Source organism: Chiloscyllium plagiosum, unplaced genomic scaffold, assembly GCF_037043375.1.
Source record: "Chiloscyllium plagiosum isolate Xiang-an unplaced genomic scaffold, Cpla_swu_hap1 HiC_scaffold_5, whole genome shotgun sequence".
In the NCBI taxonomy this organism is placed as follows: Eukaryota; Metazoa; Chordata; class Chondrichthyes; order Orectolobiformes; family Hemiscylliidae; genus Chiloscyllium; species Chiloscyllium plagiosum.
Window position 1 is genome coordinate 119,002,369 of NW_028270143.1, and position 25,646 is coordinate 119,028,014.

Sequence of the window (25,646 nt, forward strand, 5' to 3'; positions counted from 1 at the left end):
GCCATTTAGGGAGGTTTGAACTGCGCCTGCAATGAGGCATGCTTTCTCGTTTATTTTTAAGTAAACTTTCTCCACAAAGAAAATTTATAGCTGCACACACAGTGATGCCAACAAGAGGAAGCTGTATTTATGTAGCGCCATTAACATCGTCATATGTCCCAAGGCTTTTCCTCGGGATGTTAGCAGAAAAAAAACCTTGACTCCGAACTACGGGAGGAGATATGAAGACCGGTGAGAGGTAGATTGGAAGGAGAACAGAGAGAGATGCAAAAGGCTGCAGAGATTTCGAGAGGGCATGCCAGAGACTAGGGCCTCGGCAGATGTAGGCAAGAATTGGGCAAAGAAAATCAGTAGTGTGCGAGGGATCAGAATTGGATGAGGGTTGAGATTATCGAATCATACAGGATAGAAGACACCATTTGACCCATCAAGTCTGTCCTATCAAAGTAGACTACTACCTACATCTGTCGCACTTGGCTCATGGCCTTGAATGTTATGATGTTTAAGAGCTCACCTTGGAGGTTAATGCAACTAGAGAAAGGAGCAAGGTACAGGGAGGATGAGGCAACCATGGCTGGCTGGGGAAGTCAGGGGTAGCATAAATGTAAAAGAGTAAGCATGTAATGTGGCCAAGGGCAGTGGAAAACCAGAGGATTGGGAAGCTTACAAACACCAACAGTGGGCAACAAACGAAGAAATAAGGAGGGAGAAGATTAAATATGAAGGTAAGCTAGCCAGTAATATAAAGGCAGACTGTAAGAGTTTCTTGAGATAAATAAAGAGCAAAAGAGAGGCAAGTGTGGACATTGGGCGCCTGGAAAATGAAGCTGGAGAGGTAGTAGTGGGGAACAAGGAAATGGCTGAGAAACTGAATAATTACTTTGTGTCAGTCTTCATGGTGGAAGACACCAGTAATATCCCAAAAATTCAAGAGTTACAGGGGCCAGAGCTGAGTGTGGTGGCCATCTTCAAGAAGAAGGTGCTAGAAAAACTGAATGGTGGATAAATCACCTGGACCAGATGGACTACACCCCAAAGTTCTAAGGGAGATAACTGAAGAGACAGAGGCGGTGTAAGTGGTGATCTCTCAGGAATCGCTAGAATCAGGGAAGGTCCCACAGGACTGGAAAATCGCTAACATGATACCCCTGTTTAAAAAGGGAGTAAGGCAAAGGATGGAAAATTATAGACCGATTAGCTTAACCTCGGTCATGGGTATGATCCTGGAATCTATTGTGAAGGATGAGATTTCTGAATACTTGGAAATGTACGGTAAAATAGGGCAAAGTGAGCATGGTTTAATCAAGGGGAGGCCATGCCTGATAAATCTGCTAGAACTCTTTGAGGAAGTAATGAGCAGGTTTGACCAAGCAGAGCCAATGGATGTTAACTATCTGGACTTCAAGAAGGCCTTTGACAGACAGGAGGCTACTGAGTAAGATGAGGGTCTATGGTGTCAGAGGCAAGGTGCTAGCATGGATAGAAGCTTGGCAGTCTGGCTGAAAGCAGAGAGTGGGGATAAAAGAGTCCTTCTCAGGATGGCAGCTGGTGACAAGTGGTGTTCCGCAAGATTCGGTGTTGGGACCACAACTTTTCACTTCATACATTAATGATCTCGATGAAGGAACTGAGGGCATTCTGGCTAAGCTTGCAGATGATACAAAGGTATGGTAGAGGGACAGGTAACACTGAGGAAGCGGGGAGGCTGCAGAAGGATTTGGACATACAGTATTTTCTGCCATAGAAAATCCCAGTTGGCCTACTTATTCAAAGACCGCAATTTCTCCTCCCACATGCCTCATCATTTCCCCAGCCCCCACATTATCCCAGTCCCAAGCCTCCAACTCAGCACTGCCCTCTTGACCTGTCCACCACCTTTCCCATCTATCCGCTCCACCCTCCTCTCTGACCTATCACTTTCACCCCCCACCTTCATCTACCTATCGCATTTTCAGCTTCCTTCCCCCCATCCACACCCCCCTCTCATTTATCCCTCAGCACCCTTGGCCCACAAGCCTAATTCCTGATGAAGGGCTTTTGCCCGAAACATTGACTCTCCTGCTCCTTGGATGCTGCCTGACCGGCTGTGCTTTTCCAGCACCACACTTTCGACTCTGATCTCCAGAATTTGTAGTCCTCACTTTCTCCTTTGTAATACACTCTCTGTCAATATACTTCAGTATATATTCACTTGGATGTTGGCTAGTTCAGTTGGCTAGATGCCTGATTTGCAATACAGAGGGACACCAACAGCATGGGTTCAATTCCTGCACTGATTGAGGTTGCTGTGATAGTCTTTCCTTCTCAAACTCTCCCCTTGTGTGAGGCATGGTGACCCTCAGGTTAAACCACCGCCAGTTGTCTCTGTCTGATGACAGAGCAGCCTTATGGTCTGGTAAGACTGTGGCAACTTTATATATACCCCCTCTATCATCTTACATTCTTGTCTCCTCCACTATTTACAGCCGGTCAAATAGAAACGACCTTGGATAGTTCTGCCCTCTGCTTTCTCCCATTATTCTCAATCTATGGTAGTGTATTCAATCCAAGTCCATGAAACTAACTCTCTGCAATTGCTTATTGTGGAGCACCTTATTAAATGCTTTTTGAAAATCCAAAGATACCACATCCACCGGTCCTCCCTGATCTATCTTGCTAGTTATCCAGACAGCCCCAATCCTGAACGAACTTGTCAAAGGTAGTTTCCCCTTCATGAATTTCAGTTCACTCTGTCCTATTATATTTTAATTTTCCAAGTGCCTTTTATCCATGTTCCCAGTGGTAGGTGTAACATCTTGTCTCTTACTGATTGCCATGAGTTCCCTGTTTTGCTGTCTTCCTCCTTTAACAGGGTTAAATTTGTGATCTGGACCTATCACAGGGATTATTCTAGATTCTAAGACGTGCTGGAAGATCAAAACTAACTCATCCACTACCTTTGAAGACCATGTCATAAGGGTGCAGGCTGTTAGGTTAAAGGGATAGAGCAGTTTTTAATGCCATTAATTTCTCCAGTCCTGCTCCTTAATTTGCTGAAACAACAGAGACATTTCATTCTACACTCATTAGGACAGACACAAGAATTCCAAATTTCAAATTATTTATCCAGCATGAGAACAAAGTGCTGCTTGTTTGGCAAGTTAATTCTGATTGGCTGCAGTGAGCTGAGAATTATATTTAAAACTAGTTTAAGATGATTGCTGTGTGGTGCACTTACTAATACTTTTGTGAATAAGTAAAGTCACCATTGTCTGCTCTCTCATTAGTGAGAACTGTATGTATTCCTAGACAGCAACCTTCCCTCGATAGTTAAAAGGAAAATATCCAGCCATTGCATCATTTTTGAATGAAACAAAATTGTGGGGGAAGATCGTTTCCCTGTGTATTCTCCACTGCAACACCTTGATAAATTAGAGTCAACTCTTCTTTCATCCAATTTCTTGGCCATCTTTCACAGATTTGAAGCTTTCCTTTTCTTGTGTTTTCAGCAGATTTATAAGTCTCCACCTTTAATCTGGTACTGTCTTAAATACTTTTGATTTGATTTACTGTTGTCATGTGTACCTAAGTACAGTGAGAAATTTTGTTTTGCAAGCAGTAAAGGGAGATCATAGCATACAAGGAGATTCAGATCATAAAGTATTTAGACAGAGCGAGACACACAAGGTTATGGCTACACAGGCGGTGTACAAAGCAAGGTCAACATTAGATTTGAAATTTGAGAGGTCCATTCAGAAGTCTAATAACAGCGGGGAAGAAGCTGTTCTTGAGCCTGTTAGTACATGTGTTTAAGCTTTTGTATCTTCTGCCTGATGGAAGAGGTTGGAAGAGATTCTAACGGGGTTGGGAAGGGACTTTGATGATGTTGACTGCCTTTCCAAGGCAGTGGGAAGTGTAGATGGAGCCAGTGGATGGAAAGTCGGCTTGTGTGATGATCTGGGCTGTGTTCACAACACTCTGCAGTTTCGTACTGTCCCAAACAGAGCAGTTGCTGTTGTTAAACACAGTGAACTACTCTTTCCATTTGGTTTTGATTTCTGAAGGAGTTTATATTTGTTGTGAATTATGAATTGATTACTTAAATATTTACCATATTTAAATATCAGCATATACTTTAATCCAGTTTCTCAGTTTTCCTTCATCCACTAATTCCTCATAAATACATGGTTTGGTTTGTTCCTGGTTTCACACTGAACTAAAAAAAAACTCTCAATCTCAAATATAAAATTCCATTATGTTATGATCACTCTTCCCCAGAGACTCCTTAACTTCAAGGTTAGTAATTAACTAGTTTTGTTGCATAATTTCAAATCTAAAATAGTGTGTTCACTCATTTGTTCCTTGACATATTGACATAGAAAATTAACTTGAATGCATTCCATTAGTAAAAAGGTTAAATTAAAATTTAATTAAAGCAGAATGGGAATGGATGAAGGAGCAGAACTGAAGCCAATTTCACCAAATGCAGAGCAGACAAATAGGCCTTTTTGGGCCCATCTAGTTACCGTCAGTATTCACGATCTTCCTCCCATCCTTCTTGCCAGAACCCAATGGCAAATACTTCCATTAGTTCTCCCTCATGCATTTATCTCGCATTCCCTGTTCCATTTCCTTCAGCCCTTCCTTGTAGTTATCAGTTCCACGTTTCCATTGCTCTGGGTCAGGGTTGAAAAGCTGCATTTTCCAAGTCATTGCTACATAGTAATAACCTCACACGCTGCCTGTGCATGGCTGAAAATTGGAGGAAAGGAACATCTCTCTGGTCCCTCTTTCTCGCACAACTCAGGCATATTTATGTTTCATGTAGAATGTAGAACGTAGAACAATGCAGCGCAGAACAGTTGCGTCGACCTGTAAACTAATCTAAGCCCATCCTCCTACATTATCCCATCATCATCCATATGCTTATCCAAGGACAGTTTAAATGCCCTTAATGTGGCTGAGCTAACTACCTTGGCAGGCAGGGCATTCCATGCCCTTACCACTTTGAGTAAAGAACCTGCCTCTGACACCTGTCTTAAATCTATCACCTTTCAATTTGCAGCTATGCTCCCTCGTACAAGCCAACGTCCCCATCCTAGATGAGCAAAAGATATTCAAGTTACCACCATAGCCACCTTCAAAGCAATTGGCCTTACTTTAGAATTCAACCAGACAGTTTCAGTTTTAACATCCGTGAATGTTAAAGATAAGCATTTTTGATTTGCCAGATCTAACATTTACACTCTGGACGTTTTGCCTCTTACGACCTCAGGACATCTCAATCTGCTTCCTCGCTGGTGGAAGCATCATTTGACTCTTAATGCCACAGTCAACACTGTTCCAATGGTGACACAATCTTTTTTAAGTCTTGACGGATGAATATTGGCTAGGACACCAGGGATACCTTCGCTGCTGTCAGGCAAATAGTGCCGAGGGATCTTTGAACGTGCAGGTGGGACCTGGTTTCTGCACTTTGGCTGAGAAATGAAACCATTGACAGTGCAGCAATCCCTCAATACTGCACTGGGAGTGTGAGTTGTGCCCTGGGATGGGACTGTGCGCCCATGGATCCATGATTGAGAGAGCTGACAATGGAAGTGTAATTCCATTGAAGGCCAACAAATACAGCGTGGAAACAGGCTCTTCGGCCCAACCAGTCCACACCAGCCCTCCGAAGAGTAACCCACCTAGACCCATTTCCCTCTGACTAATGCACCTTACACTATGGGTAATTTAGCATGGCCAATTCACCTGACCTGCACATCTTTGGATTGTGGGAGGAAACCGGAGCACCCGGACGAAACCCACACAGACACGGGGAGAATGTGTAAACTCCACACAGACAGTCGCCCGAGGCTGGAATTGAACCTGGGACCCTGGTGCTGTGAGGCAGCAGTGCTAACCACTGAGCCACCGTGCCGCCCTGATTGATGTTGTGGATGCAGCCCTCATTGATGTTGTGGGTGCAGTTCCCCAGAGAACAGGAACTATGGCTTGTCCCCGGGCTTTTTCAGCCCCTATCATTCTACGTATCGATTAATTAGAATTACACCAGCAAAACATTTGAGCCAGCTCTGCCATTCAATAGGATCATGGCTGATCCTTTTGTGGCCTCAGCTCCACTTACCTCCCCCGCTCACTGTATCCCTTAATTTCTTTAGTGTTCAAAAATCTCTCTTTGCCTTAAAAACATTCAACGAGGCAGCCCCAACTGCTTCACTGGGCAGAGAATGCGACAGATTCACAACCCTTTGGGTGAAGAAGTTCTTCCTCAGTTCAGTTGGAAATCTGCTCCCCCTTAGTTCGAGGCTGTGCCCCCTTGCGGTAGTCATCCGCCAGTGGGAACAACCTCCCAGCTTCTGTCTTATCTATTCCCTTCATAATTTCATATGTTTCTATCAGACCCCCCCACCCCCATTCTTCCAAATTCCAATGAGTATAGTCCCAATCTACTCAGTCTCTCTTCATAAGGTGACCCTCACAACCTCAGAATCAGTCCTTCGCCTGCATGACTTTTGATTTTCACCAACAACAGTCCGAAACTACATAGAGTCAGTGAGATAGTAAAACGTCCCAAGCTGCTTCGCAGGAGCACATGAGGGAGATAGATTCTTGGGTGATCAGGGGTTATGGGGAAAGGTCAGGAAAGTGAATGTGAAAATGTTGGATCGGCCATGATGCTATTGAATCATGGGTGGAGCAGTCTTGAAGGGCTGAATGGCCTACTGCTGTTCCTTTTTCCCCATGGCCTTATCAAGCAAAATTCAACACTTAAGGACAAATGTGGACAAAAGCTAAGCCAAAGAGGTCGACTCTAATGAGCGGCAGAAAGTAAGGTGCAGGACATGGAGAGACAGACAGATCTAGGGAGGGTTGAAGACAGAACTGAAGACCCATGCATTGTTCCATTCTACTTGTTTGATGCAAATGTACAAATCATACAGAAGGATTGGCAAAATAATCATCTGTGCCATTTATTTATTAGACAATTAAACTGGGAGACTATATCTGACCTTGATCATAGCTTGCAGGCTGACTAAAAGTCATGGGACTATTACATCATATCCTGCATCATTGTGAGCGATGATTGACATTCTGTGAAAGACGCATACACATCAAATCACAACAGCCTCCACTGCCAGTGACAGACCGATTAAAATTAGAGCTGGCGAGAAGCTAAAAGTGGAAGGAGGTAGATATCATGAAGAGTTGTGGGGCAGGAGGATGCTATACAGATTCAGGAGGGGGTGAGGCTGGGCATTTTAAAATCAAAGCATTACTGGTTCAGGGTGCAGGAGGTGTTTGTGAGGTGACGGGCCTAGCAGAAATTGGTGCAAAATGATTTACAGGCAGCAGAGGTTTGAATGAATTCGTGTTAATGGACAAATTGAGAAACTTCTCTGGATTTCACCATCTATAGAGGCAGCCAACACATGCACAAGTTGTAGATAATTACTGAAACATCCAGGTGTCTGGGGGTTGGAGGAGATAAAGAGAATTAGTTTTTACAAAGTGAGATGTTACGCTGTGTCCCACCCCTCCATGTCTTTGTGTCAAGGGATCACAACAGTTATATAAAAGCAAATTGAACTGCCTGAGTGATGGCAACATTCTGCATCCTCCGTAGTGCCTACCCTGACTGAGGGAGTCCAACTGAATGCATTGCCTGAGAAGATGGTGGTGGAATATTCAATAGTAACATTCAACAGGGAATTGGAAAGCATGCGGGGTTGTGGAAGAGAATAAGATGGTGTCGTGCAAAACACAGCTCTTCTGAAGAGCAGGAATTGGCATTATGGATATGGTGGCTGTGTTTTGAGCTTAATTAATCTGTGGCTCTTTGTCCTGCTGGTGGACAGAGTGACATTGTGGCTGGGCTTATAATTCAGATGGCCCAGAGTATTGTCCTGGGAGCATGGGTTCAAATCTCATCGTGGTGGCTTGTGGGATTAATAAATGGGGGAGAGGGGGGATGTTAGTCTCAATAATGGTGAGTGTGCAGCTAACAACCCCCAAGTTTACTCCAGTCCTTTCAGGAAGGAAATCTGCCATCTATCGCCTAGTCTGGCCTACATGTGACTCCAGACCCACAGCAATGTGGTTGACTCTCAACTGCTCTCTGAGAAGGCTTGAACAAGTCACTCAGTTCAAGAGAGCAATTAGGGATGGGAATCAAATGCTGGTCTTCCTGGTGCCACCCCCATCCTTTGAAAAAATAATTAAAAACTCAAACCGGGGTCAAAGTGTTTGACTCTTTGCTAATTAATCCCCTAATAAAGTCTCTTGACTGTTGGTATTTGTCAAACATTTTCCTTCAGGACCAAAGCACAGCCATCACTTTTTTTTTAACCACATCCGGTGGTCCCTCTGCCACATTTTCCTGACTCAAGCGAGATTGGCGCCTGACCATCTGGGAATTAGGAATGAAAGGCCACGTCCCACAAGGGGAGTTGATGGCCTAGTGGTAATACCACTGCTCTGTTAATCCAGAGACGCAGGGAATGTTCTGGGGAGCAAGATTTGAATTCCCCACCATAGCAGCTGGTGGAATTTAACTTTAATAAAAAAAATCTGAGATTAAGGGTCTAATGATAACCATGAATCCATTGTTGATTGTTGGAAAGACCCACCTGCTTCACTAATGTCGTTTAGGGAAGGAAACTGCCAGCCTTACCTGGTCTGGCCTCCATGTGACTCCAGACCCACATGTGGATGACTCTTAACTGCCCTCTGGGCAACTAAGGATGGGTAATAAATACTGGCCGACTCAGTGACACCCTCATCTCCTGAATGAATTAGAAAAACCTTCTGTGTCAAGGGATTACAACAGTTATATCAAAGCTAATTAAGCTGCCTGAGCGATGGTGACATTCTGCATTCTCTTTAGCACCTGTGCTAAATGGAAGAATCCAACAGAAAATCGGTCTTTATTGGAATGTGGCAAAACCCAGAATTGGGGCGGTAACAGCAAACACTGAATCAAAACAACGATCAGGGTACAGCTGTCCCACACAGGTTCCTGGTGCTAACATAATCCTCTGAGGGAAAGTTTGGGGCAAAAGGTAGTGAAACACAAAAACCAATCAATATTGAAAATGGGTTTGATGGTAGCATAGCCGCAATGTTCCTGGCACAGGAAGGCAGAGGTCCTAGGTAGCTGCTTTCAGGATCTGGTTTCAAATCCCACTATTCCGATGGAATTTAATTTCAGTCGATGAACCTGGAAACATAAAAGTAATTGTGTCAATGAAGCTGCTATTGCTTTTCTTCTGCAGAGAGTCATCTGCATCAGCCATATGGCCCTTGAAGGAAAGGACCTGAGAGAAGCTAGGATCAGGTGTAGGCCATTCAGCCCTTTGAGCCTTCTCTGCTGTTCAACATGATCGTGGCGGATTGTCTGTTTCAATGCCATACTCTGCTTTCTTTCCATACACTTTAATGCCTTTAATATCAGAAATGTTATCAAACTCTTTCTTGAATATACTCAGTGACCCAGCCTCAATAGCCTTCCATAGTAAGGAATTCCACAAGTTGACCAACCTCTGATTAAAGAAATCTTTCCTCACCTCAGTCTTAAATGTTCCAGCCCATATCCTGAGATGGCGTCCCCTAATTCTAGGCTCCTCCAATCAGGAGAAGCATCCTCCCTGCATTTAGTCTGTCTAGCCCTGTTAGAATTTAATACATTTCAATCAGATATCCTCTTCATTCTTCTAAACTGTAGTGAATGCAGGCCTTATTGAACCAATCTCTCCAAATACACCATCCCTGGTAACTACCCAGTGAATCTAGCAGTCTCTATCTGGCAACTATATTGTTTCTTAGACAGGGAGACCTAAACTGCACTCATTACTCTGGGTGTGATCTCACCAAGGCCCTGTACAAATGCAACAAATCATCCCCACAGTGTGGAAACAGACCCTTCAGCCCAACAAATCCACACTGACCCTCCAAAGAGTATCCCACCCCAGCCCATTCCCCATTGGTCTGCATTTACCCCTGACTAACACACCCAACCTACACATCCCTGAACACTATGGGCAATTTAGTATGGCCAATTCACCCTAACCTACACATCTTTGGACTGTGGGAGGAAACTGGAGCAAACCCGGGGAGAATATGCAAACTCCACACAGACAGTCACCCGAGGATGGAATCGAACCTGGGACCCTGGCGCTGTAAGACAGCAGTGCTAGCCACTGAGCTACTGTGCTGCCCTACTTCTGACTCAAATCCTCTTGCAATGGTGGTCAGCTTTTTGCCTTTGATCTAACCCAATTCGTAAAGTTCGATCACATGGGATTCAGGAAGCGCTTGCTAATTGGATACAAAATTGGTTTAACAGTGGAAGACAGAGAGTGGTCATGGAGTGTTGTTTTTCCAGACTGGAGGCCTGCTACCAGCGGTGTTCCACAGGGATCGATGTTAGGTCCACTTTTGTTTGTCATTTATATAAATGATTTAGATGAGAATATAGAAGGTTTGCTAATGACACCAAAATAGTGGACAGTGAAGAAGGTTATGTAAGATTACAAAAAGATCTTGATCATTTCGGCCAATGGGCTGAGGAGTGGCAGATGGGGTTTAATGTGGATAAATGGGAGGTTTTGCGTTTTGGGAAAACAAAGAAGGCAGAACGTATAAAATCAAAAATAGGGCCTTGGGTAGTATTGTAAAACAGAGAGTGGAGGGATTCAGCTACATAATTCTTTGAAGTTTGCATCTCATGAGGATAAGGTGGTTAAGGAGGCATTTGGCACGTTTGTCTTCATTGCTCAGACTTTGGAGTGTAGCAGTTGGAACGTTATGTTGAGGTTATTACAGGACATTAGTGAGGCCATTTGTGTGTGGAATGAACTTCCAGAGGAAGTGGTGGATGCGGATACAGTTATGAAGTTTAAAAGACATTTCGATAAGTGCATGAATAAGAAATGTTTCGGAGGGATATGGGCCAAGAGCAGGCAGGTGGGACTAGTTTAGTCTGGGATTATGGTCGGCGTGGACAGATTGGACTGGAGGGACTGTTTCTGTGCTCTATGACGCTGTGATTGGCTGACAGTAATCTGGGTGACTCTGAGCTACAACGCAAGGGATGAGTAACCACTGTTGGATTTCCCAGTGAAACAATAAAGATTATTAAAAGCCTCCAAAATATTCATTCCATCTCATACCTTCAATATTTAGGTAACATTTCAGCTCATGTTGTAGCAACAATGAAATGATTGTATCTTGCAGAGTATTTGATCATTTCCCACCCATATTTATCTCTTTAGTCAGAACCTGAGATAATTCAGGTCCTCTTCAAGGGAGAATTCATTTCATCTCTCAACTGTTCTTTCTCAGTCGACTGATGTAAATTACAATTTCAAAAGGGCAAGATGAAGAAAGCAAAATCCAGAATGCGATTATTTAAAATCATGTCATTAAGTCAACAAATGCCCCCGATCAGCCGTGAGGGGTATCCTTTGTTGCAAATGCTCTGAGAAATGGACAGTTTCTAATTTTGACAGTTTCTAATTTTAATGAAGCAGCTCGATATTAAATTGGACTCTGTCTTGCATTGCAGAGTGCAGCACAGAAGGTCATTCGGCCCCTCTGCCTACAGCGTGCCTATATTTTTAATTAAGTGCTGGGAACCGTGTGTCACCCATAACTGCACTTGAACTAAATAGCTTTCTCAGCCAATGTTATGGGAAAGTACACAATTAATGGCAGGATCCTGAACAATATTGCTGCACAGAGGGGATCCTGGGGTCCTAGCCTAAAGCTCCCTGAAGGTGGCCACACAAGTAGAGAGGTTGGTAAAGACGGTGTATGGCATGCTTGCCTTTATCGGTCGGGGAATTGAGTACAAAAGTCAGGATGTCATTTTGAAGCTTAACGCCATGTTACAGGCAGGATGTGGAGGCTTGGGAGAGGGTGCAGAAAAGGTTTACCAGGATGCTGCCTGGATTAGAGGGTATGAGCTATAGGGAGAGGCTAGAAAAACTCAAGTTGTTTTCTCTGAAGCGGTGGAGGCTGAGGCGAAACTTGATAGAAGTCTATAAAATTATGAGATGCGTAGACAGGGTTGATGGTCAGTATCTTTTTCCCAGAATTGAATTGTCTAAAACTAGGGGGCATGCATTTAAGGTGAGAAGGGGAATGTTCAAAGGAGATGTGAGGGGCAAGCTTTTACACAGAGAGTGGTAGGAGTGTGGAACCACTGCCAGGGGTGGCAATGGAGGCAAATATGATTGGGGCAATTAAGGGGCTTTCAGATAAGGACATGGATATGCCAGTGATGGAAGGATATGGACCAAGGCAGCCAGGAGGGATTAGTTTAACTTGGAGTTATGTTTGGCGCAATATCGTGGGCTGAATGGCCTGTTCCTGTGCTGTACTGTTCTGTGTTCTATGTTCTAGTTCAGAGGGCCATTAAGGGTCAAGTTGCAGAGGTCTGGAGTCACTTGTAGGCCAGATGGGGTCAGGATGGCAGATTTACATCCCCCAGAGGGCACCAATTGACCTGACGGGCCACATTTATTTACAAACTATATTAACGACTCGAAAGGAGAAAGTGAGTGTACTGCAGCAACGTTTGCAGGTGATACAAAAATAGAGGGAAAGGCAAGTGGTGAGGATGACCCAAAGTTTGCAGAGGGATACAGACCCATTAAGTGAGGGGGGAAAAGCCTGGCAGATGGAATATAATATGGAGAAATGTGTGATTGTGCATTGCTCTAGGAAGACAGGAGGAGTTGAATATTATTTAAATGGTGAAAGACTGCAGAAGGCTACAGAGGGATTTGGGACTCCTCATGTATGAACCACAAATAGCTAGCATCCAAGTTCAGAGGGTAATAGAAAAAGCAAATCAAATGTTGGCTTTTATTTCAGAAGGAGTGGAATGTAAAAATAAGTTTTTGCTGAATCTGTACAAGACACTTGTTTGACCATAGCTGGAACATTGTAATCAGTTTTGGTCCCTTTATCTAAGGAAAGATATACTGGCATTGGAGGCAGTCCAGAGATGCTTCACTAGGCTATTGAGGGGCTGTTTTATGAGGAGAAATTGAATTGGAAGGTGAGAGGATACTTTACTGAAATGTGCAAAACTCTGCAGGGGCTTGACAAGGTAAATTAGCAAAGTTTCTTCCCTCTATTTGTGGGACAGCCTAAGGGCTCTCCAAATAAGGAGTCACCCATTTAAGACAGACATAAGGAGGAATTTCTCCTCTGAGCATGCTGATTGTGAGAAATTCCTTACTGAGATTTGGGGCTTGAGGTGTATTCAAGACTGAGACAGGCAGATTGGTAATCAGGAAGGGAATCAACCGTGATGGGGAAGTGGTGGAGGCTGGTACAATTACATCATTTAATAGGCATCTGGATGGGTATATGAATAGGAAGGGTTTGGAGGGATATGGGCCGGGTGCTGGCAAATAGGACTAGATTAGGTTAGGATATCAGGTCGGCATGGATGAGTTGGAGCGAGCGGTCTGTTTCTGGGTTGTAAACTCTACTCTATGACAGGAAAGTTGAGCTGAGTATAATCAGATCAGCCATGTTCTCTCTGAATGGCAGTGGAGATTCAGTGGGCTGAATGGCCTATGTCTGTTCCTGTGTCTTGTGGATTTGGGGATGGGGGGAGATCAAGCTCACCATTAACATTTGAATGCAGCTCTTTCATTGATTGAATATAAGTTCCACCGGCTCCTATGGTGGGATTGAAGCCAGTGATCTCACCCCTGTGCATTAACCTGGGATTCTATTCCAGTGACCTTAGCACCACATCGCCACCTCCTTGTCCACCTGAATGCCAATGTGGCTCAGACTAATTCTATTCCCTCGGCTGATTTGTTAGTGCGTCACCGAGAGCTGGCCTATTTTCCGTGGGACAACTACATTCTGTGATTTAGGGAAAGACATGAAAGCAAACCCAGGCAGGCAGTGGGATGAGTTGCTCTTTGGCACCAGGCTGTGGAGAGGAATATTGATTCACTGCTTAAATAGCTCATTAAGAATGCCTGTGATACCAGATATAAGCAGCAGCTCCATCCTCAGGGGGATCCTGGTCAGTTAGTCAGCACGGATGTGAATTCCTCTCCGTCTTGGCACGTTGAGTGGAGCAAGAAGAGATTTTGGATACATGGCCCCCCTGTTGTCCGATCCTGATGGGCTCGGGGCAGCAGTTGACCGAGTTCAGTGACGATTTGCTGGTCATGGAGAAAGGGCACTCAGTGTTTCCACGGTGATGCTCTTCAGCAGGAGCATTGCTGCTGGGGGCCTTCAGGGTTCATTGTGTTTCCTGCAGGGCTGACGTCGACCACTAGGGGCACCCACACACGTCCACTCATTCAGGAACACGCACAGCTCGCGTAGACTCTGTGTGACGTCATGCTCAAATGCAGCACTACACTTACACAGGGAGGCGCGGGTGGGTTTGATTCGATGGTGGTGAAAGGGGATGAGGGAGGATGAGTTAGGGAAGAGGATGAAGATCCCAAGCACAAGAGCTCCCCCAGTTCCCAACTCATTATCCTTCAACAAGCACTGCCAGCAGGTAATCCAATGAGTTACATACCAACACTCAACTTAGGGGCAGGATGAGGCCACTCAGCCCCTCCAGCCTGCTCCGCCATTCAATAAGTTCATGGCTGATGTAAATTTGAATTGCAGCTTCTTATTGTGTGTCAGCTGGCCTCCTTGTTTCCCACTTCATAGTAGCTACACTTCAAAACAAACTTTCTGGTCTGTTTGGAAAACCTTACTTATTTTAATCAACGAGTTGAGGCACATTATGACATGTCTCTAATGGCTCTTGAACCTTCGGATCCAACGGTAGGGGCATTATTCACTGCACCACGTGGAATGAGGTAGCACATTGTGTCTCCAACAGCTCTTTGAACAAGCTCTCCAATCACAGGGGGCTCCCCAATTTATGAATATCTGACTTACAAATACTTGTATTTAGGAATGCGATCTCACACAGGGGTGTAATTTTAAAGATCCAACATACAAACATTGCTTGTACTTATGCACGGCTGCTTTAGGTTGTCCTCCATTGTGTTCCCTCTCATATACAAGTGGATTTGTGAGCAGACTCCAGAACAGAAACCATTTGCAACCTGAGGACTGCGTGTGGTCCCACTCCCTTATTCTTCCCCAATAGTCCTGCAGTTTATTTTCATTTTCATGTATTTACCTCATTCTCTCTAGAATATCGTAACAGAATCTGCCTCCTCCATCCTTATTTGATTTGATTTTTGTTGTCACATGTACCTAAGTACAGTGAAAAATTTTGTTTTGTGAGCAGATCGTAGCAAACAATGGCCGACAGATCATAGACAGAGTGAGGTGCACAAGGTAATGGCTGCACTGGATGTGCACAAAGCAAGATCAATATTAGCAAGATCAACATTATTTGGAGGGGTTCATTCAGCAGTCTAATAATGGCAGGGTATTGGACAATACATTCTGGATTATAACCTCTCACTGCAAAGGTGAATTCTTCCTTATGTCAAATTTGATCACATATAGGAGCAGCAGAACATAGGAGCTGAAGTAGGTCACTGGGTTCCTTTATCCTGCTCTATCATTCCAACCGTAGCTGATCATCTACCTCAACACTATATTCCCGTGCTTTCTTGGTAACCCTTGATGTTATTAGTATCTTGGAGTCTATCTCTTTTTGTCTTGAACGTACTCAATGACTGAGCCTCCATCACCCTTTGAGTGAAGAAATTCCTCTTCATCTCAGTTTCAAATGGATTGCCCTGTGTTTCGAGACTGACCCGACCCGACCCTCCCACCAGGTCCTCCTCGCCAGGGGAATGTCCTTGGTGCCTGTAAATGTAGAATCTTACATTTCGAATGACTGTCCCTTATTCTTCTAAGCTCCAAAGAATATAAGCCCATTTCACTCAATCTTTCCTCAAGGAACAGTTTTGCCATCCTAGAAATCATTCTAGTGAACCTCTTCAGTACTTCATCTCGGGCAAGTACATCCTTTCTTGGGTAAAAGGACCAAACTATGTACAATACACCAGCTGCACTCTCGCCCACTCTCTATGGGACTGAAGTATTGAGGTTGTTATGGACCAGTCTGATCCAGAACCCCTCAAAATATTTTACAAAGGTAGCCCAGAGCCTAACCTTTCCAGTTGTTTAAAGCAGATGTGAGGTGAATATTCCAGCAGCAACACAGCTGGCCAAACCACTCAGTTTTAAACAAAGCAGAATTTATTTGCACACGAACAAAGGAAGACCCAATTTAGAATAGCCTAACTATTTGAAAACCCAGCCGACATGGAAACGCAACTTAACAAAGAGCTGTTCCAATTTCCTGCCACATCCCATAAACACAGCCCTTGGCAAAAAGGTAAATTCAAGCACAGGTTCTTACAGGAGAGACATGTCGAAGAGAGAGAGGATCAGCATGGAGCTGTTTCTTCAGGTGCCCAGCTATAACTAACCCAAAACTAGAAAAATCCCTGAACTGGGAGAACTGGCTACTCTCCTTTCATTGTACAAGTGCTTTTCATAAAAACCCTAAATGCCTTTTCAAGTGGATATTTCCAGACATATCGGATCCTCTGCCTTTATGACCCCTCTTGAAGGAGAAACCTTGTTAAAGGAGCAGCATAGTCACAAGGTGATGGTCTAGTGGTATAATCGCTAGAGTCATAGAGTCATAGAGAGGTACAGCATAGAAACAGACCCTTCGGTCTAACTTGTCCATGCTGACCAGATATCTTAAATTAATCTAGTCCCACCTGTCAGCACCTGGCCCATATCCCTCCAAACCCTTCCTATTCATATACCCATCCAGATGCCTTTTAAATGTTGCAATTGTACCAGCCTCCACCACTTCCTCTGGCAGCTCATCTCATCCACGTACCACCCCTACAGAAAACGTTGCCCCTTAAGTCTCTTTTATATCTTTCCCCTCTCACCCTAAACCTATGCCCTCTAGTTATGGACTCCCCAACCTCAGGGAAAAGACTTTGTAAGAAAGCGATGCCCACTTTGCAATAGATTTTCTGTAAGATTGCTGTGTGAAGATGAATTCTGAACACCAAGCAGGCTGCATAAAAATACACTCATATGACTATTAATTCAGAGACCCAAATAACATGCTAAGGACCTGGGTTTGAATCCCTCTTTGAATTCAATAAAAGTCTGGAGTTAAGAGTCTCATGAATGTCAATTGTCAGAAAAGAAACTCATCTGGTTTACTTAGGCCCTTTAGGGAAGGTCATCTGTTGTCTGACCCACGTGTGACTCCAGACCTAACTTAACTGCCCTCTGAAATGTCTTAGCAGGCCATTCAATTCAAGGGTGCTTAGAAATGGACAATAAACACAGGCCTAAACAGCACTGCCCAAGTGCTGTGAATGGGATAAATGTTGAGGAGAGATAAATGGGTCTTTCTCAGGTTGGCAGGTTGTGTATAGGTGGGTACTGCAGTGCTTGGGCCCCAGCCATCCAGAATCTACATCAATAACTTGGATGTGGGAACCAACTGTAATACTTTGCTAGAATCATACAGTCCAGAAGAGGCCCTTCAGCCCATTGATTCTACACTGACGACAGATTGGCACTAGTCCCACTTTCCCACACCAGGCCAATAGACCTGAATGTTGTGACCCTTCAGACTTTTCAAGGTTGTCAGGTTACTCACTCAACTCCGCTCCCAGACAGTGCGTTCCAGATCTCCAACATCCTCTGGGTGAAAAGGGTTTTCCTCAAATCACCTCTAAAACACATGTCTTTCACTTTAAAATAATTCCCCCTTCAACTAAGAGGAACAGCTGCTTTCTATTTATCCTCATAATCTTACACACCGCTATCAGGTCCTCCCTCAATCCTCTGTGCTCCAAAGAAAACAACCTGACCTTATCTGGCCTCTCTTCATCGCTGAATTGCTCTATCCCAGGCAGCATCCTGGTGAATCTCCTCTGCGCCCTCTTGAGTACATTCACATCCTCCCTCGAGTGCGTGGTGACCAGACCTGCACACAGTACTCCAGCTGTGGCCTCACCAAGGTCCTGCACAGCTCCAACACAAGCTCCCTTCTCTTATAATCTGTGCCATGGCTGACAGAGACAAACCACCCATGGGTTTTCTTAACCAGCCTATTCACCTGTCTTAGATAGACAGGCTGGGAGAACACAGCAAGCCAGGCAGCATCAGGAGATGGAGAAGTCGATGTATCGGGTGTAACCCTTCTTCAGGACTGGGGGTGGGTGTGGGGGGAGCTGCAGATAAAGGGGGTGGCGGGGGCAGGGTGCTGAAGTGGGGATAGGTGGAGACAGGTAGAGGATACGAACTGGTTGGTCAATGGGAGGAAGGAATCCAGTTGGTGGTAAGGAGCAGTGGAAGGGAGGGGGAGGGACTGGGAAGGGAGGTTATTTGAAATTGGAGAACTCAATGTTGAGTTCTGTTTTTTGTATTAACCTGTCTTGCCAACTTCAGGGATCTGTGACATGCCTTCCCTATGAAAAGACATACCAGATTCAAAATGTTAACTCTGTTTCTCTCCCCACTGATGCTGCCAAACCTGCTGAGTTTCCGCAGCAGTCCCTCCTGATTTTATGTCTAATATCTTGACCCTGATGGCTGAAGTAGGGATTGCTTCAGGTGCTGTCACACTCCAGCTTTAACATTGTTGCTTGTTTCTCCTTCGCAGTCTTCCCCATCGGAGAATGAAATGAGTAAGAAGCATTTGCTGACAGACCATCGGGTCTCTGTGAGTTACCTGGAGGAGACATACCAAAGGGAGCGAGCTGTTAGTGCAGCTAGTGTTCTCACCAATACCATGGAAGGTAAGACACATAGGGAGGGCAGAAGTTGGAAGCAAAGCCCTGTCTGGAGGTATAGGAGGCAAAAGAAAGATGTTGCACTTAACCAGACTTTAGCCAGCCACAGTGGCTCAGTGGTTAGCAATGCTGCCTCACAATGCCAGGGACCTGGGTCGATTCCCACCTCAGGCAACTGTCTGTGTGGAGTTTGTACGTTCTCCCTGTGTCTATGTGGGTTTCCTCCAGGTTCTCTAGTTTCTTCCCACAGTCCAAAGATGTGCAAGTTAGGTGGATTGGCTGTGCAAATGTGCCCAGAATATCCAAGGATGTGCAGTCTAGGTGGATTAGCCATGGGAAATGGAGAGGTGGGATGCATTTTGGAGGGTTGTTATGGGCTGAATGGCCTCCTTCCACTCTGTCGAGGCTCTATGTTTAATTCCACTTCCCTGTTGTAATATTCCTCTGTTGTGGATGTTATTCTATTCAATGCTGAATCAATAGCGAATGTTCTACAGCGCCCTGCGTTGTGTATTCATTTGACAATGTGGCCAAGCAGGCCATACCCCTGTGCTCCTCTACCTTTTACAATCATGACATGTGGATGTCACTGGCTGGGCCAACATTTATTACCCGTCCCTAGTTGCCCCTTGAGAAGGTGGGGGTGGGCTGCCTTCTTGAACTGCTGCAGTCCACCTGCTGTGGGTTGACCCACAATGTCCTTAGGGAGGGAGTTCCAGGATTTTGACCCAGTGACAGTGAAGGAACAGCCAATATATTTTCCACGTCAGGAGGGACCTGGAGGGGAACTTGCAGGAACCTGGAGAGGTGTTCCCATGCAGCTGCCATCCTTGTCCTTCCAGATGGAAGTGGTTGTGGGTTTGGAAGATGCTGTCTGAGGATCTTTGGTGGATTTCTGCAGAGCATCTTCTAGACAGTACACCACTGCTGCCAGTGGTGTAGAAAGTGAATGGCAAAGGTGGTGAATGTGGTGCCAATCAAGCGGGCTGCTTTGTCCTGGATAATGGCAAGGTTCTTGAATGTTGTTGGAACTGCAGCCATCCAGGCATGTGGGGAATATTCCAGCACACTCCTGACTTGTGCCTTGGAGGTAGTGGGGAGTCAGGAGGTGAGTGACTTGCTGCAGGATTCTTAGTTTCTGACCTGCTCTTGTAGCTTGCTATCCAGTGAGGTCTTTTTGAAAAATATCTTATAGATGAATGGCAGAAGAGGAACTGGACAGGATTGCATTTGACTGTAACCAACAATAGTTTGCCCAATTTACCATTTGGAGCTTGTATCCTGCCAGAGCAAGCCCACAGCACCCCTCCCAGAATGATCCTCCAACATGATTTGGAAACAGGCACTATAAGACAGAGAAAGATGATGCAGGACATAAACAATTAATAGAGAAAGCTCAATAACAGACAATATTGTCAATGGATACATGGAGAAGGTGCGAGAATGCTGGAGATCACAGTGGGTCAGGCAGCATCCATTGAGAGAGAGAAGCTAATAAGAAGCAGGAGTGGAAGTAAGGCCATTCGGCCCATCAAGTCCACTCCACCATTCAATCATGGCTGATGGGCATTTCAACGCCACTCACCCGCACTCTCCCCGTACCCCTTAATTTCTCGGGAGATTAAGACTTTTTCGAGTTGTTTTGTCCCGGATAATGTTTCGACTCTCGATGGCTCTTCAAAGAAATTGCTCTCAGTTCTGTTTTTTTTTGACAATCGGGTACCTTGTTGGTGGAATTCTGTCCTTTGAACTCCTCAGTCGTGTTAGCCACAGCGCTGCTACAGATGGGGGGTTCATTGGATAAAAGCTGGCTGACCTGGCATGTGCTTTGAATGCTGGGGAGATAGCTGATGGAGGCCGCGAGCACAGGGCGTTACTAACCAACATTTCAGTTGATAAGACAGCGAGAAACAGCAATCAGCAGAGCAGACAGTTCAACAATGTTGTCATGTCAGTATGGAGCAGATTTGTCAGAGTGAGATTAACAGGGCTTGTGCTGATCTCACTGTGCCAATACTCGACTATATTTATAAATCCGGCAACAATGTGAAGTACGCCACATTGCTGTTGCTCTGATAGCTTTGGTTAATTTTTAGGGTCAACAGAGTTAATGGGTTAATAGAATCTGTAGGTACTTGACTTGTCTGTAAAGACACAGTAGCAGCCACTTACTCTTGCTGGTACTTATCCTGATCTATATATCATTCCTGAAAGGTTCACCTGGCACTTGGGGATTCTGAGTGTCGCGCAAACACTTCCAGGAGTTAGCAGCTTCTAAAGATTTGCTTGAAGGTTGGGAGATAACAGAGTGCAGCTATATTGGGATGAACTGCCATTGCCAGCTGCATAGCCCGCAGTGGGGCTCGGACTCTGTGAGGGACACACTAAACATTGACTAAAAGATGCAGGTGTGTGTGAGTGCGCAAGAGTGTGTATGTGTCTGTGTGGGAGTGTGTGCATGAGAATGTGTATGTGTGTGTTGGCGAGTGTGTGGGAATGTGTGTGTGAGAATGTGTGACTGTGTGTATAAGTGTGTGTGTGTCTGAGTGTGTGTTGCTGTGTATGAGGTTGTGTATGTGTGTGTGTATACGTGAGAATGTGTGTGTCTTTGTGTGTAAGTGTGTGTTTGTGTAAGTGTGTGTGTGTGAGAGAGAGACTGTATGTCTGTGCAACTGTGTGTGTATGGGAGTGTATATTGCACAAACACTGAAGGGTATGATTGGAGAAAATGTCAGGATATGATTACTTGACACTTCATTTGCCAGGAAGGTAAGGGTGATGAGAGATGAAATGTTTTCACACAGTGAGTCGTTAGGCTCTGGAATGCAATGCTTGGAAATGTGATGGAGGCAGGTTCAACTGACACATTCCAGAGGATATCGGATGGTTATTTGGATAGAAATGGTGTGCAGGGAAATGGAGAAAAGGCAGGAGATTGACACGAGGAACAATGGCTTTTTGAAGAGCTGGTGCATGTTCTATGAGCTGAATGGCCTCCTTTTGCATGGTAACGATTCTGTGATTTGGAAAAAATGCACATTACATCAAGAAGATGACTTCTTTGAGTTCCTAAAAATCTCTTAACTGCAGGACAGGGAAGGCTGAGCGGTGGGAATCAAGTCCATGTAGGGGGCGGGAAAACACAATATCCAGGAAACTGAGAGTTAGGGAGGAGGCCATTTAACCCCTTGTACTTGGTCTGGCACCATTCAGTTAGAAAGTAGCAAGCTAACTCCATCTTCCCACTGAAATCACTCTACAGAGTGATGTCCCATCATTAAATCCCCCTTTAGTTACACACGGAGAGTCCTTGACCCTGATCCAGCTCCCTCAGAGCCAGCTCTCAGAGTGAACAGAATCCCTGACATTCCTGTTTATATCTGTCAGCCAGGGCTCCCTGATTAACCAGGTTAACAGCCCTAATCAGGGAACTCAGATTCTATGAGGTCCACCTGACTGACCTTGTTGCAATCACTGTACCTACCGTTCCTCTTATCCCTTAATACCTGGATAACAAGAGGCTCAGCCTTAACATTTACATTAATTGCCTTTTGCAGAAAAGTGTTCCACATTTCTCGGAATGGACCAGTTCCTGGATATTCCATGTTTTTCTAAACAAGTGACAGAAAGCTGAAGACAGCCAGCTTCATTTGTCATTTAATTAGCGACTGTCACTTTCCTCTTCCGTAAGGCACTGCCTTTGTTGAGCTGAATGGTCAGTGTGAAAGGGGAAAGATATAAAAGGGACCTAAGGGGCAACTTTTTCACACAGAAAGTGGTGAGTGTATGGAATGAGCTGCCAGAGGAAGTGGTGGAGGATGGTACAATTACAGCATTTAAGAGGATTTGGATGGGTATATGATTAGGAAGGGTTTGGAGGGATATGGGCCAGGTGCTAGCAGGTGGGACTAGATTGGGTTGGGATATCTGGTCGGCATGGACAGGTTGGACCGAAGGGTCTGTTTCCATGCTGTACATTACTTTCTGTGATTACATTAAGACTAAGCACATGCAGCAGATACATGGGAACACCACTCCCTGCAAGTTCCTTTCCAAGCCACTCACCATCCTGACTTGGGGATTTACTCCCATTCCTTCACTGTCTCTGGGTCAAAATCCTGGAACGTGCTCCCTAACAGCACTCTGAGTGTCCCCACACCTAATGGACTACAACAGCTGAAGAAAACAACTCCCTACCACCTTCTTAAGGGCAGCAATGGCCTAGTAGTTTTATCACGAGACCCAGGTAATGTTCTGGGGACCCGGGTTCGAATCCTGCCATGGCAGATAGTGCAACTTGAAATAAAAACAAATCTGGAAATTGGACTCTAACGGTGACCATGAATCCATTGTTGATTGTCAGGAAAAACCCATCTGGCTCACTAATGTCCTTTAGGGAAGGAAACGGCCATCCTTACCTGGTCTGGCCTCCACATGATTCCAGACCCACAGCCATGTGCCCTCGGGGCAATTAGGGATGGGTAATAAATGCTGGCCTAGCCAGTGATACCCTCATCCTGTAAATTAATTAAAAAACTAGGCATGGACAGTCAATAATGCCTGGCTAGCAACGTCCAGCAATGATGTTTTTTAATCATTTAAACTCAGTAATTACCTTTTCGCTTTTTACTTTCTTTTACTCATAAGCCTTTTAAAATCTGTGTCCCCAAGAAATAAAGACATGAATATTATGAATATCTCATATTACCAGGATCAATACCGTGAGGATGCACAGTGTTTATGGGTGTGCGTTTTACAGAGTGCCTGGTCTCTGTCTCCAACCCCAGAATCAATAGGAATAGTAATGGGCGGCACGGTGGCACGGTGGTTAGCACTGCTGCCTCACAGCGCCGGAGACCCGGGTTCAATTCCCGCCTCAGGCAACTGATTATGTGGAGTTTGCACGTTCTCCCCGTGTCTGCGTGGGTTTCCTCCGGGTGCTCCGGTTTCCTCCCACAGTCCAAAGATGTGCAGGTCAGGTGAATTGGCCATGCTAAATTGCCCGTAGTGTTAGGTAAGGGGTAAATGTAGGGGTCTGGGTGGGTTGCGCTTCGGCGGGTCGGTGTAGACTTGTTGGGCTGAAGGTCCTGTTTCTACACTATAAGTAATCTAATCTACTGGCTGTCAAAACCAATAAAGGCTGTCCTTCATGATTGTAACTGAATACTGTTCCCTGGATGGCCAGATTATCTCGTGACGAGTGACTGAGTAAACTGACCACGTATTCTCCAGATTTTGTGGTTAGCACTGCTGCCTCACAGCGCCAGGGTCTACAGTCTAATTCCAGCCTCGGGTGACTGTCCGTGTGGAGAATTTGTACATTCTCCCCGTGTCTGTGTGGGGTTTCCTCTGGGTTATCCGGTTTCCTCCCACAGTCCAACATTGTGCAGGTTAGGGTGGATTGGCCATGCTAAATTGCCCCGTGGTGTCTACGCAAGGTGGATTAGCTATTAGAAACGCAGGATTACAGGTAGGGTAGGGGGGTTGAGTCTGGGCAGGATCGATGTCGACTTGATGGGCTGAATGGTCTGCTTCCACACTGTAAAGAATCTATGAAGACAATGAGGCCTGACCTCCCTGAAACCTCGACAGGAGACATATAGGAAGGATATTTGCCCAAGTTGTTTTGTTCCTGAACCAGAGGTCACAGTATCAGAATAAATGGAGGCCATTTTAAGATTGAAGTGAGGAACAATTCCTTCACTCAGCTGGTGGCAAATCTTTGGAATTCCCTTTCCCAGAAGGCTGTGGAAATCTGTCATGCCCAAGACTGGGATGGATAGATCTCTAGATATCAATGGATATGGGAATAGTGCAGGAAAATGGAGTTGAGGTGAAAGATCGGCTATGATCTCACTGAATGACGGACCAGACCTGATGGGCTGAATGGCCTACTGATGCTCCTAGATCCCAATTGATACGCGGCCAACTAAATGCTGCATGATGGAAAAGTGAGTTGTCGGTTGTGATATGAGAAAAATGTCTTGGTGAGGTTGGTACTGGGCACACAGCAGATGATTGCAGAAGAAATATAATCTGTGGATCCAGGATCTTCTGCCAGCCAAGAAGCTAAAGTCACCACATTTTGTGGAATCGTAGGAGGGCATCAAAGCATAAAAGGTGGCAGAAATCAAAAATAAAAGGCAATTGCAAATAGATTCTGGCAGGATGTCTTTATCTGGAAAATGGTCAGAATGCAGTGTCTGCTACAGTTCACCCTGAGATGTTAAACCCAGGAGAGGGAGGGATATAGCGCACAGCCGCAGGTTGGATGGAGGAAGGCAGAGGCTGCTTCGTGTGGAGCAACCCTGGTGTAGACCAGTCAGACTCAGTAACCACATCACGGGGCAAAATGGGGTCCTGAATGAAAACATTTGGAGACATCTGCCCAGAGGCTTTAAAGAATTTGTTTGTGGAACAATTAGCAGCTTTGAATGATTAGCAGAGGGGATCATGTTTTCAGAATGAGTCAAAGCTCTGTCCCTCTATCTCCCCACTCTCTCTCTCTCACACACACACACACCCTCTCTTTCTTCTTCCCTCACTCCCTTTTCCATGTGTTCCTTGTCTATTTATCACTTTCTCTCTCTCCTGTACGCTCCCTCTTTTTATACCTCTCTCGTCTCCTGCCTCTGTTTCCCAGTCTCTCTCTCCCTCTCTCTCTCTCAATCCCCTCTCCTCTCTCTCCATTTCTGTTTCTCCAGTTCTCTGTCTCAACACCCCCTTTTCTCTCTCTGTTTCTGCCTCTTTCTCATACCGCTCTCCCTTCTCTCTCAACGCCCACTCCCCTCTTTCTGTCTCTGCCACTCCCCCCTCTCTCAATATCCTTTCCCCCTCCCCTCTTCTGTTTCTCTGTCTCCT

General features: G+C 45.2%; 1 protein-coding gene across 10 annotated transcripts in view; it reads left to right on the forward strand.

Annotated features, from left to right (window-relative positions):
- scn5lab (sodium channel, voltage gated, type V-like, alpha b) overlaps positions 1-25,646 on the forward strand; it is a 469,981-nt gene that overhangs the window by 216,693 nt on the left and 227,642 nt on the right. For all 10 annotated transcript variants that reach the window (XM_087987589.1, XM_087987592.1, XM_087987588.1 and 7 more), the window contains one exon: positions 18,656-18,791. In XM_087987589.1, the coding sequence (XP_087843715.1) occupies positions 18,656-18,791 (136 nt within the window). The remainder of the gene's footprint in view (positions 1-18,655; positions 18,792-25,646) is intronic.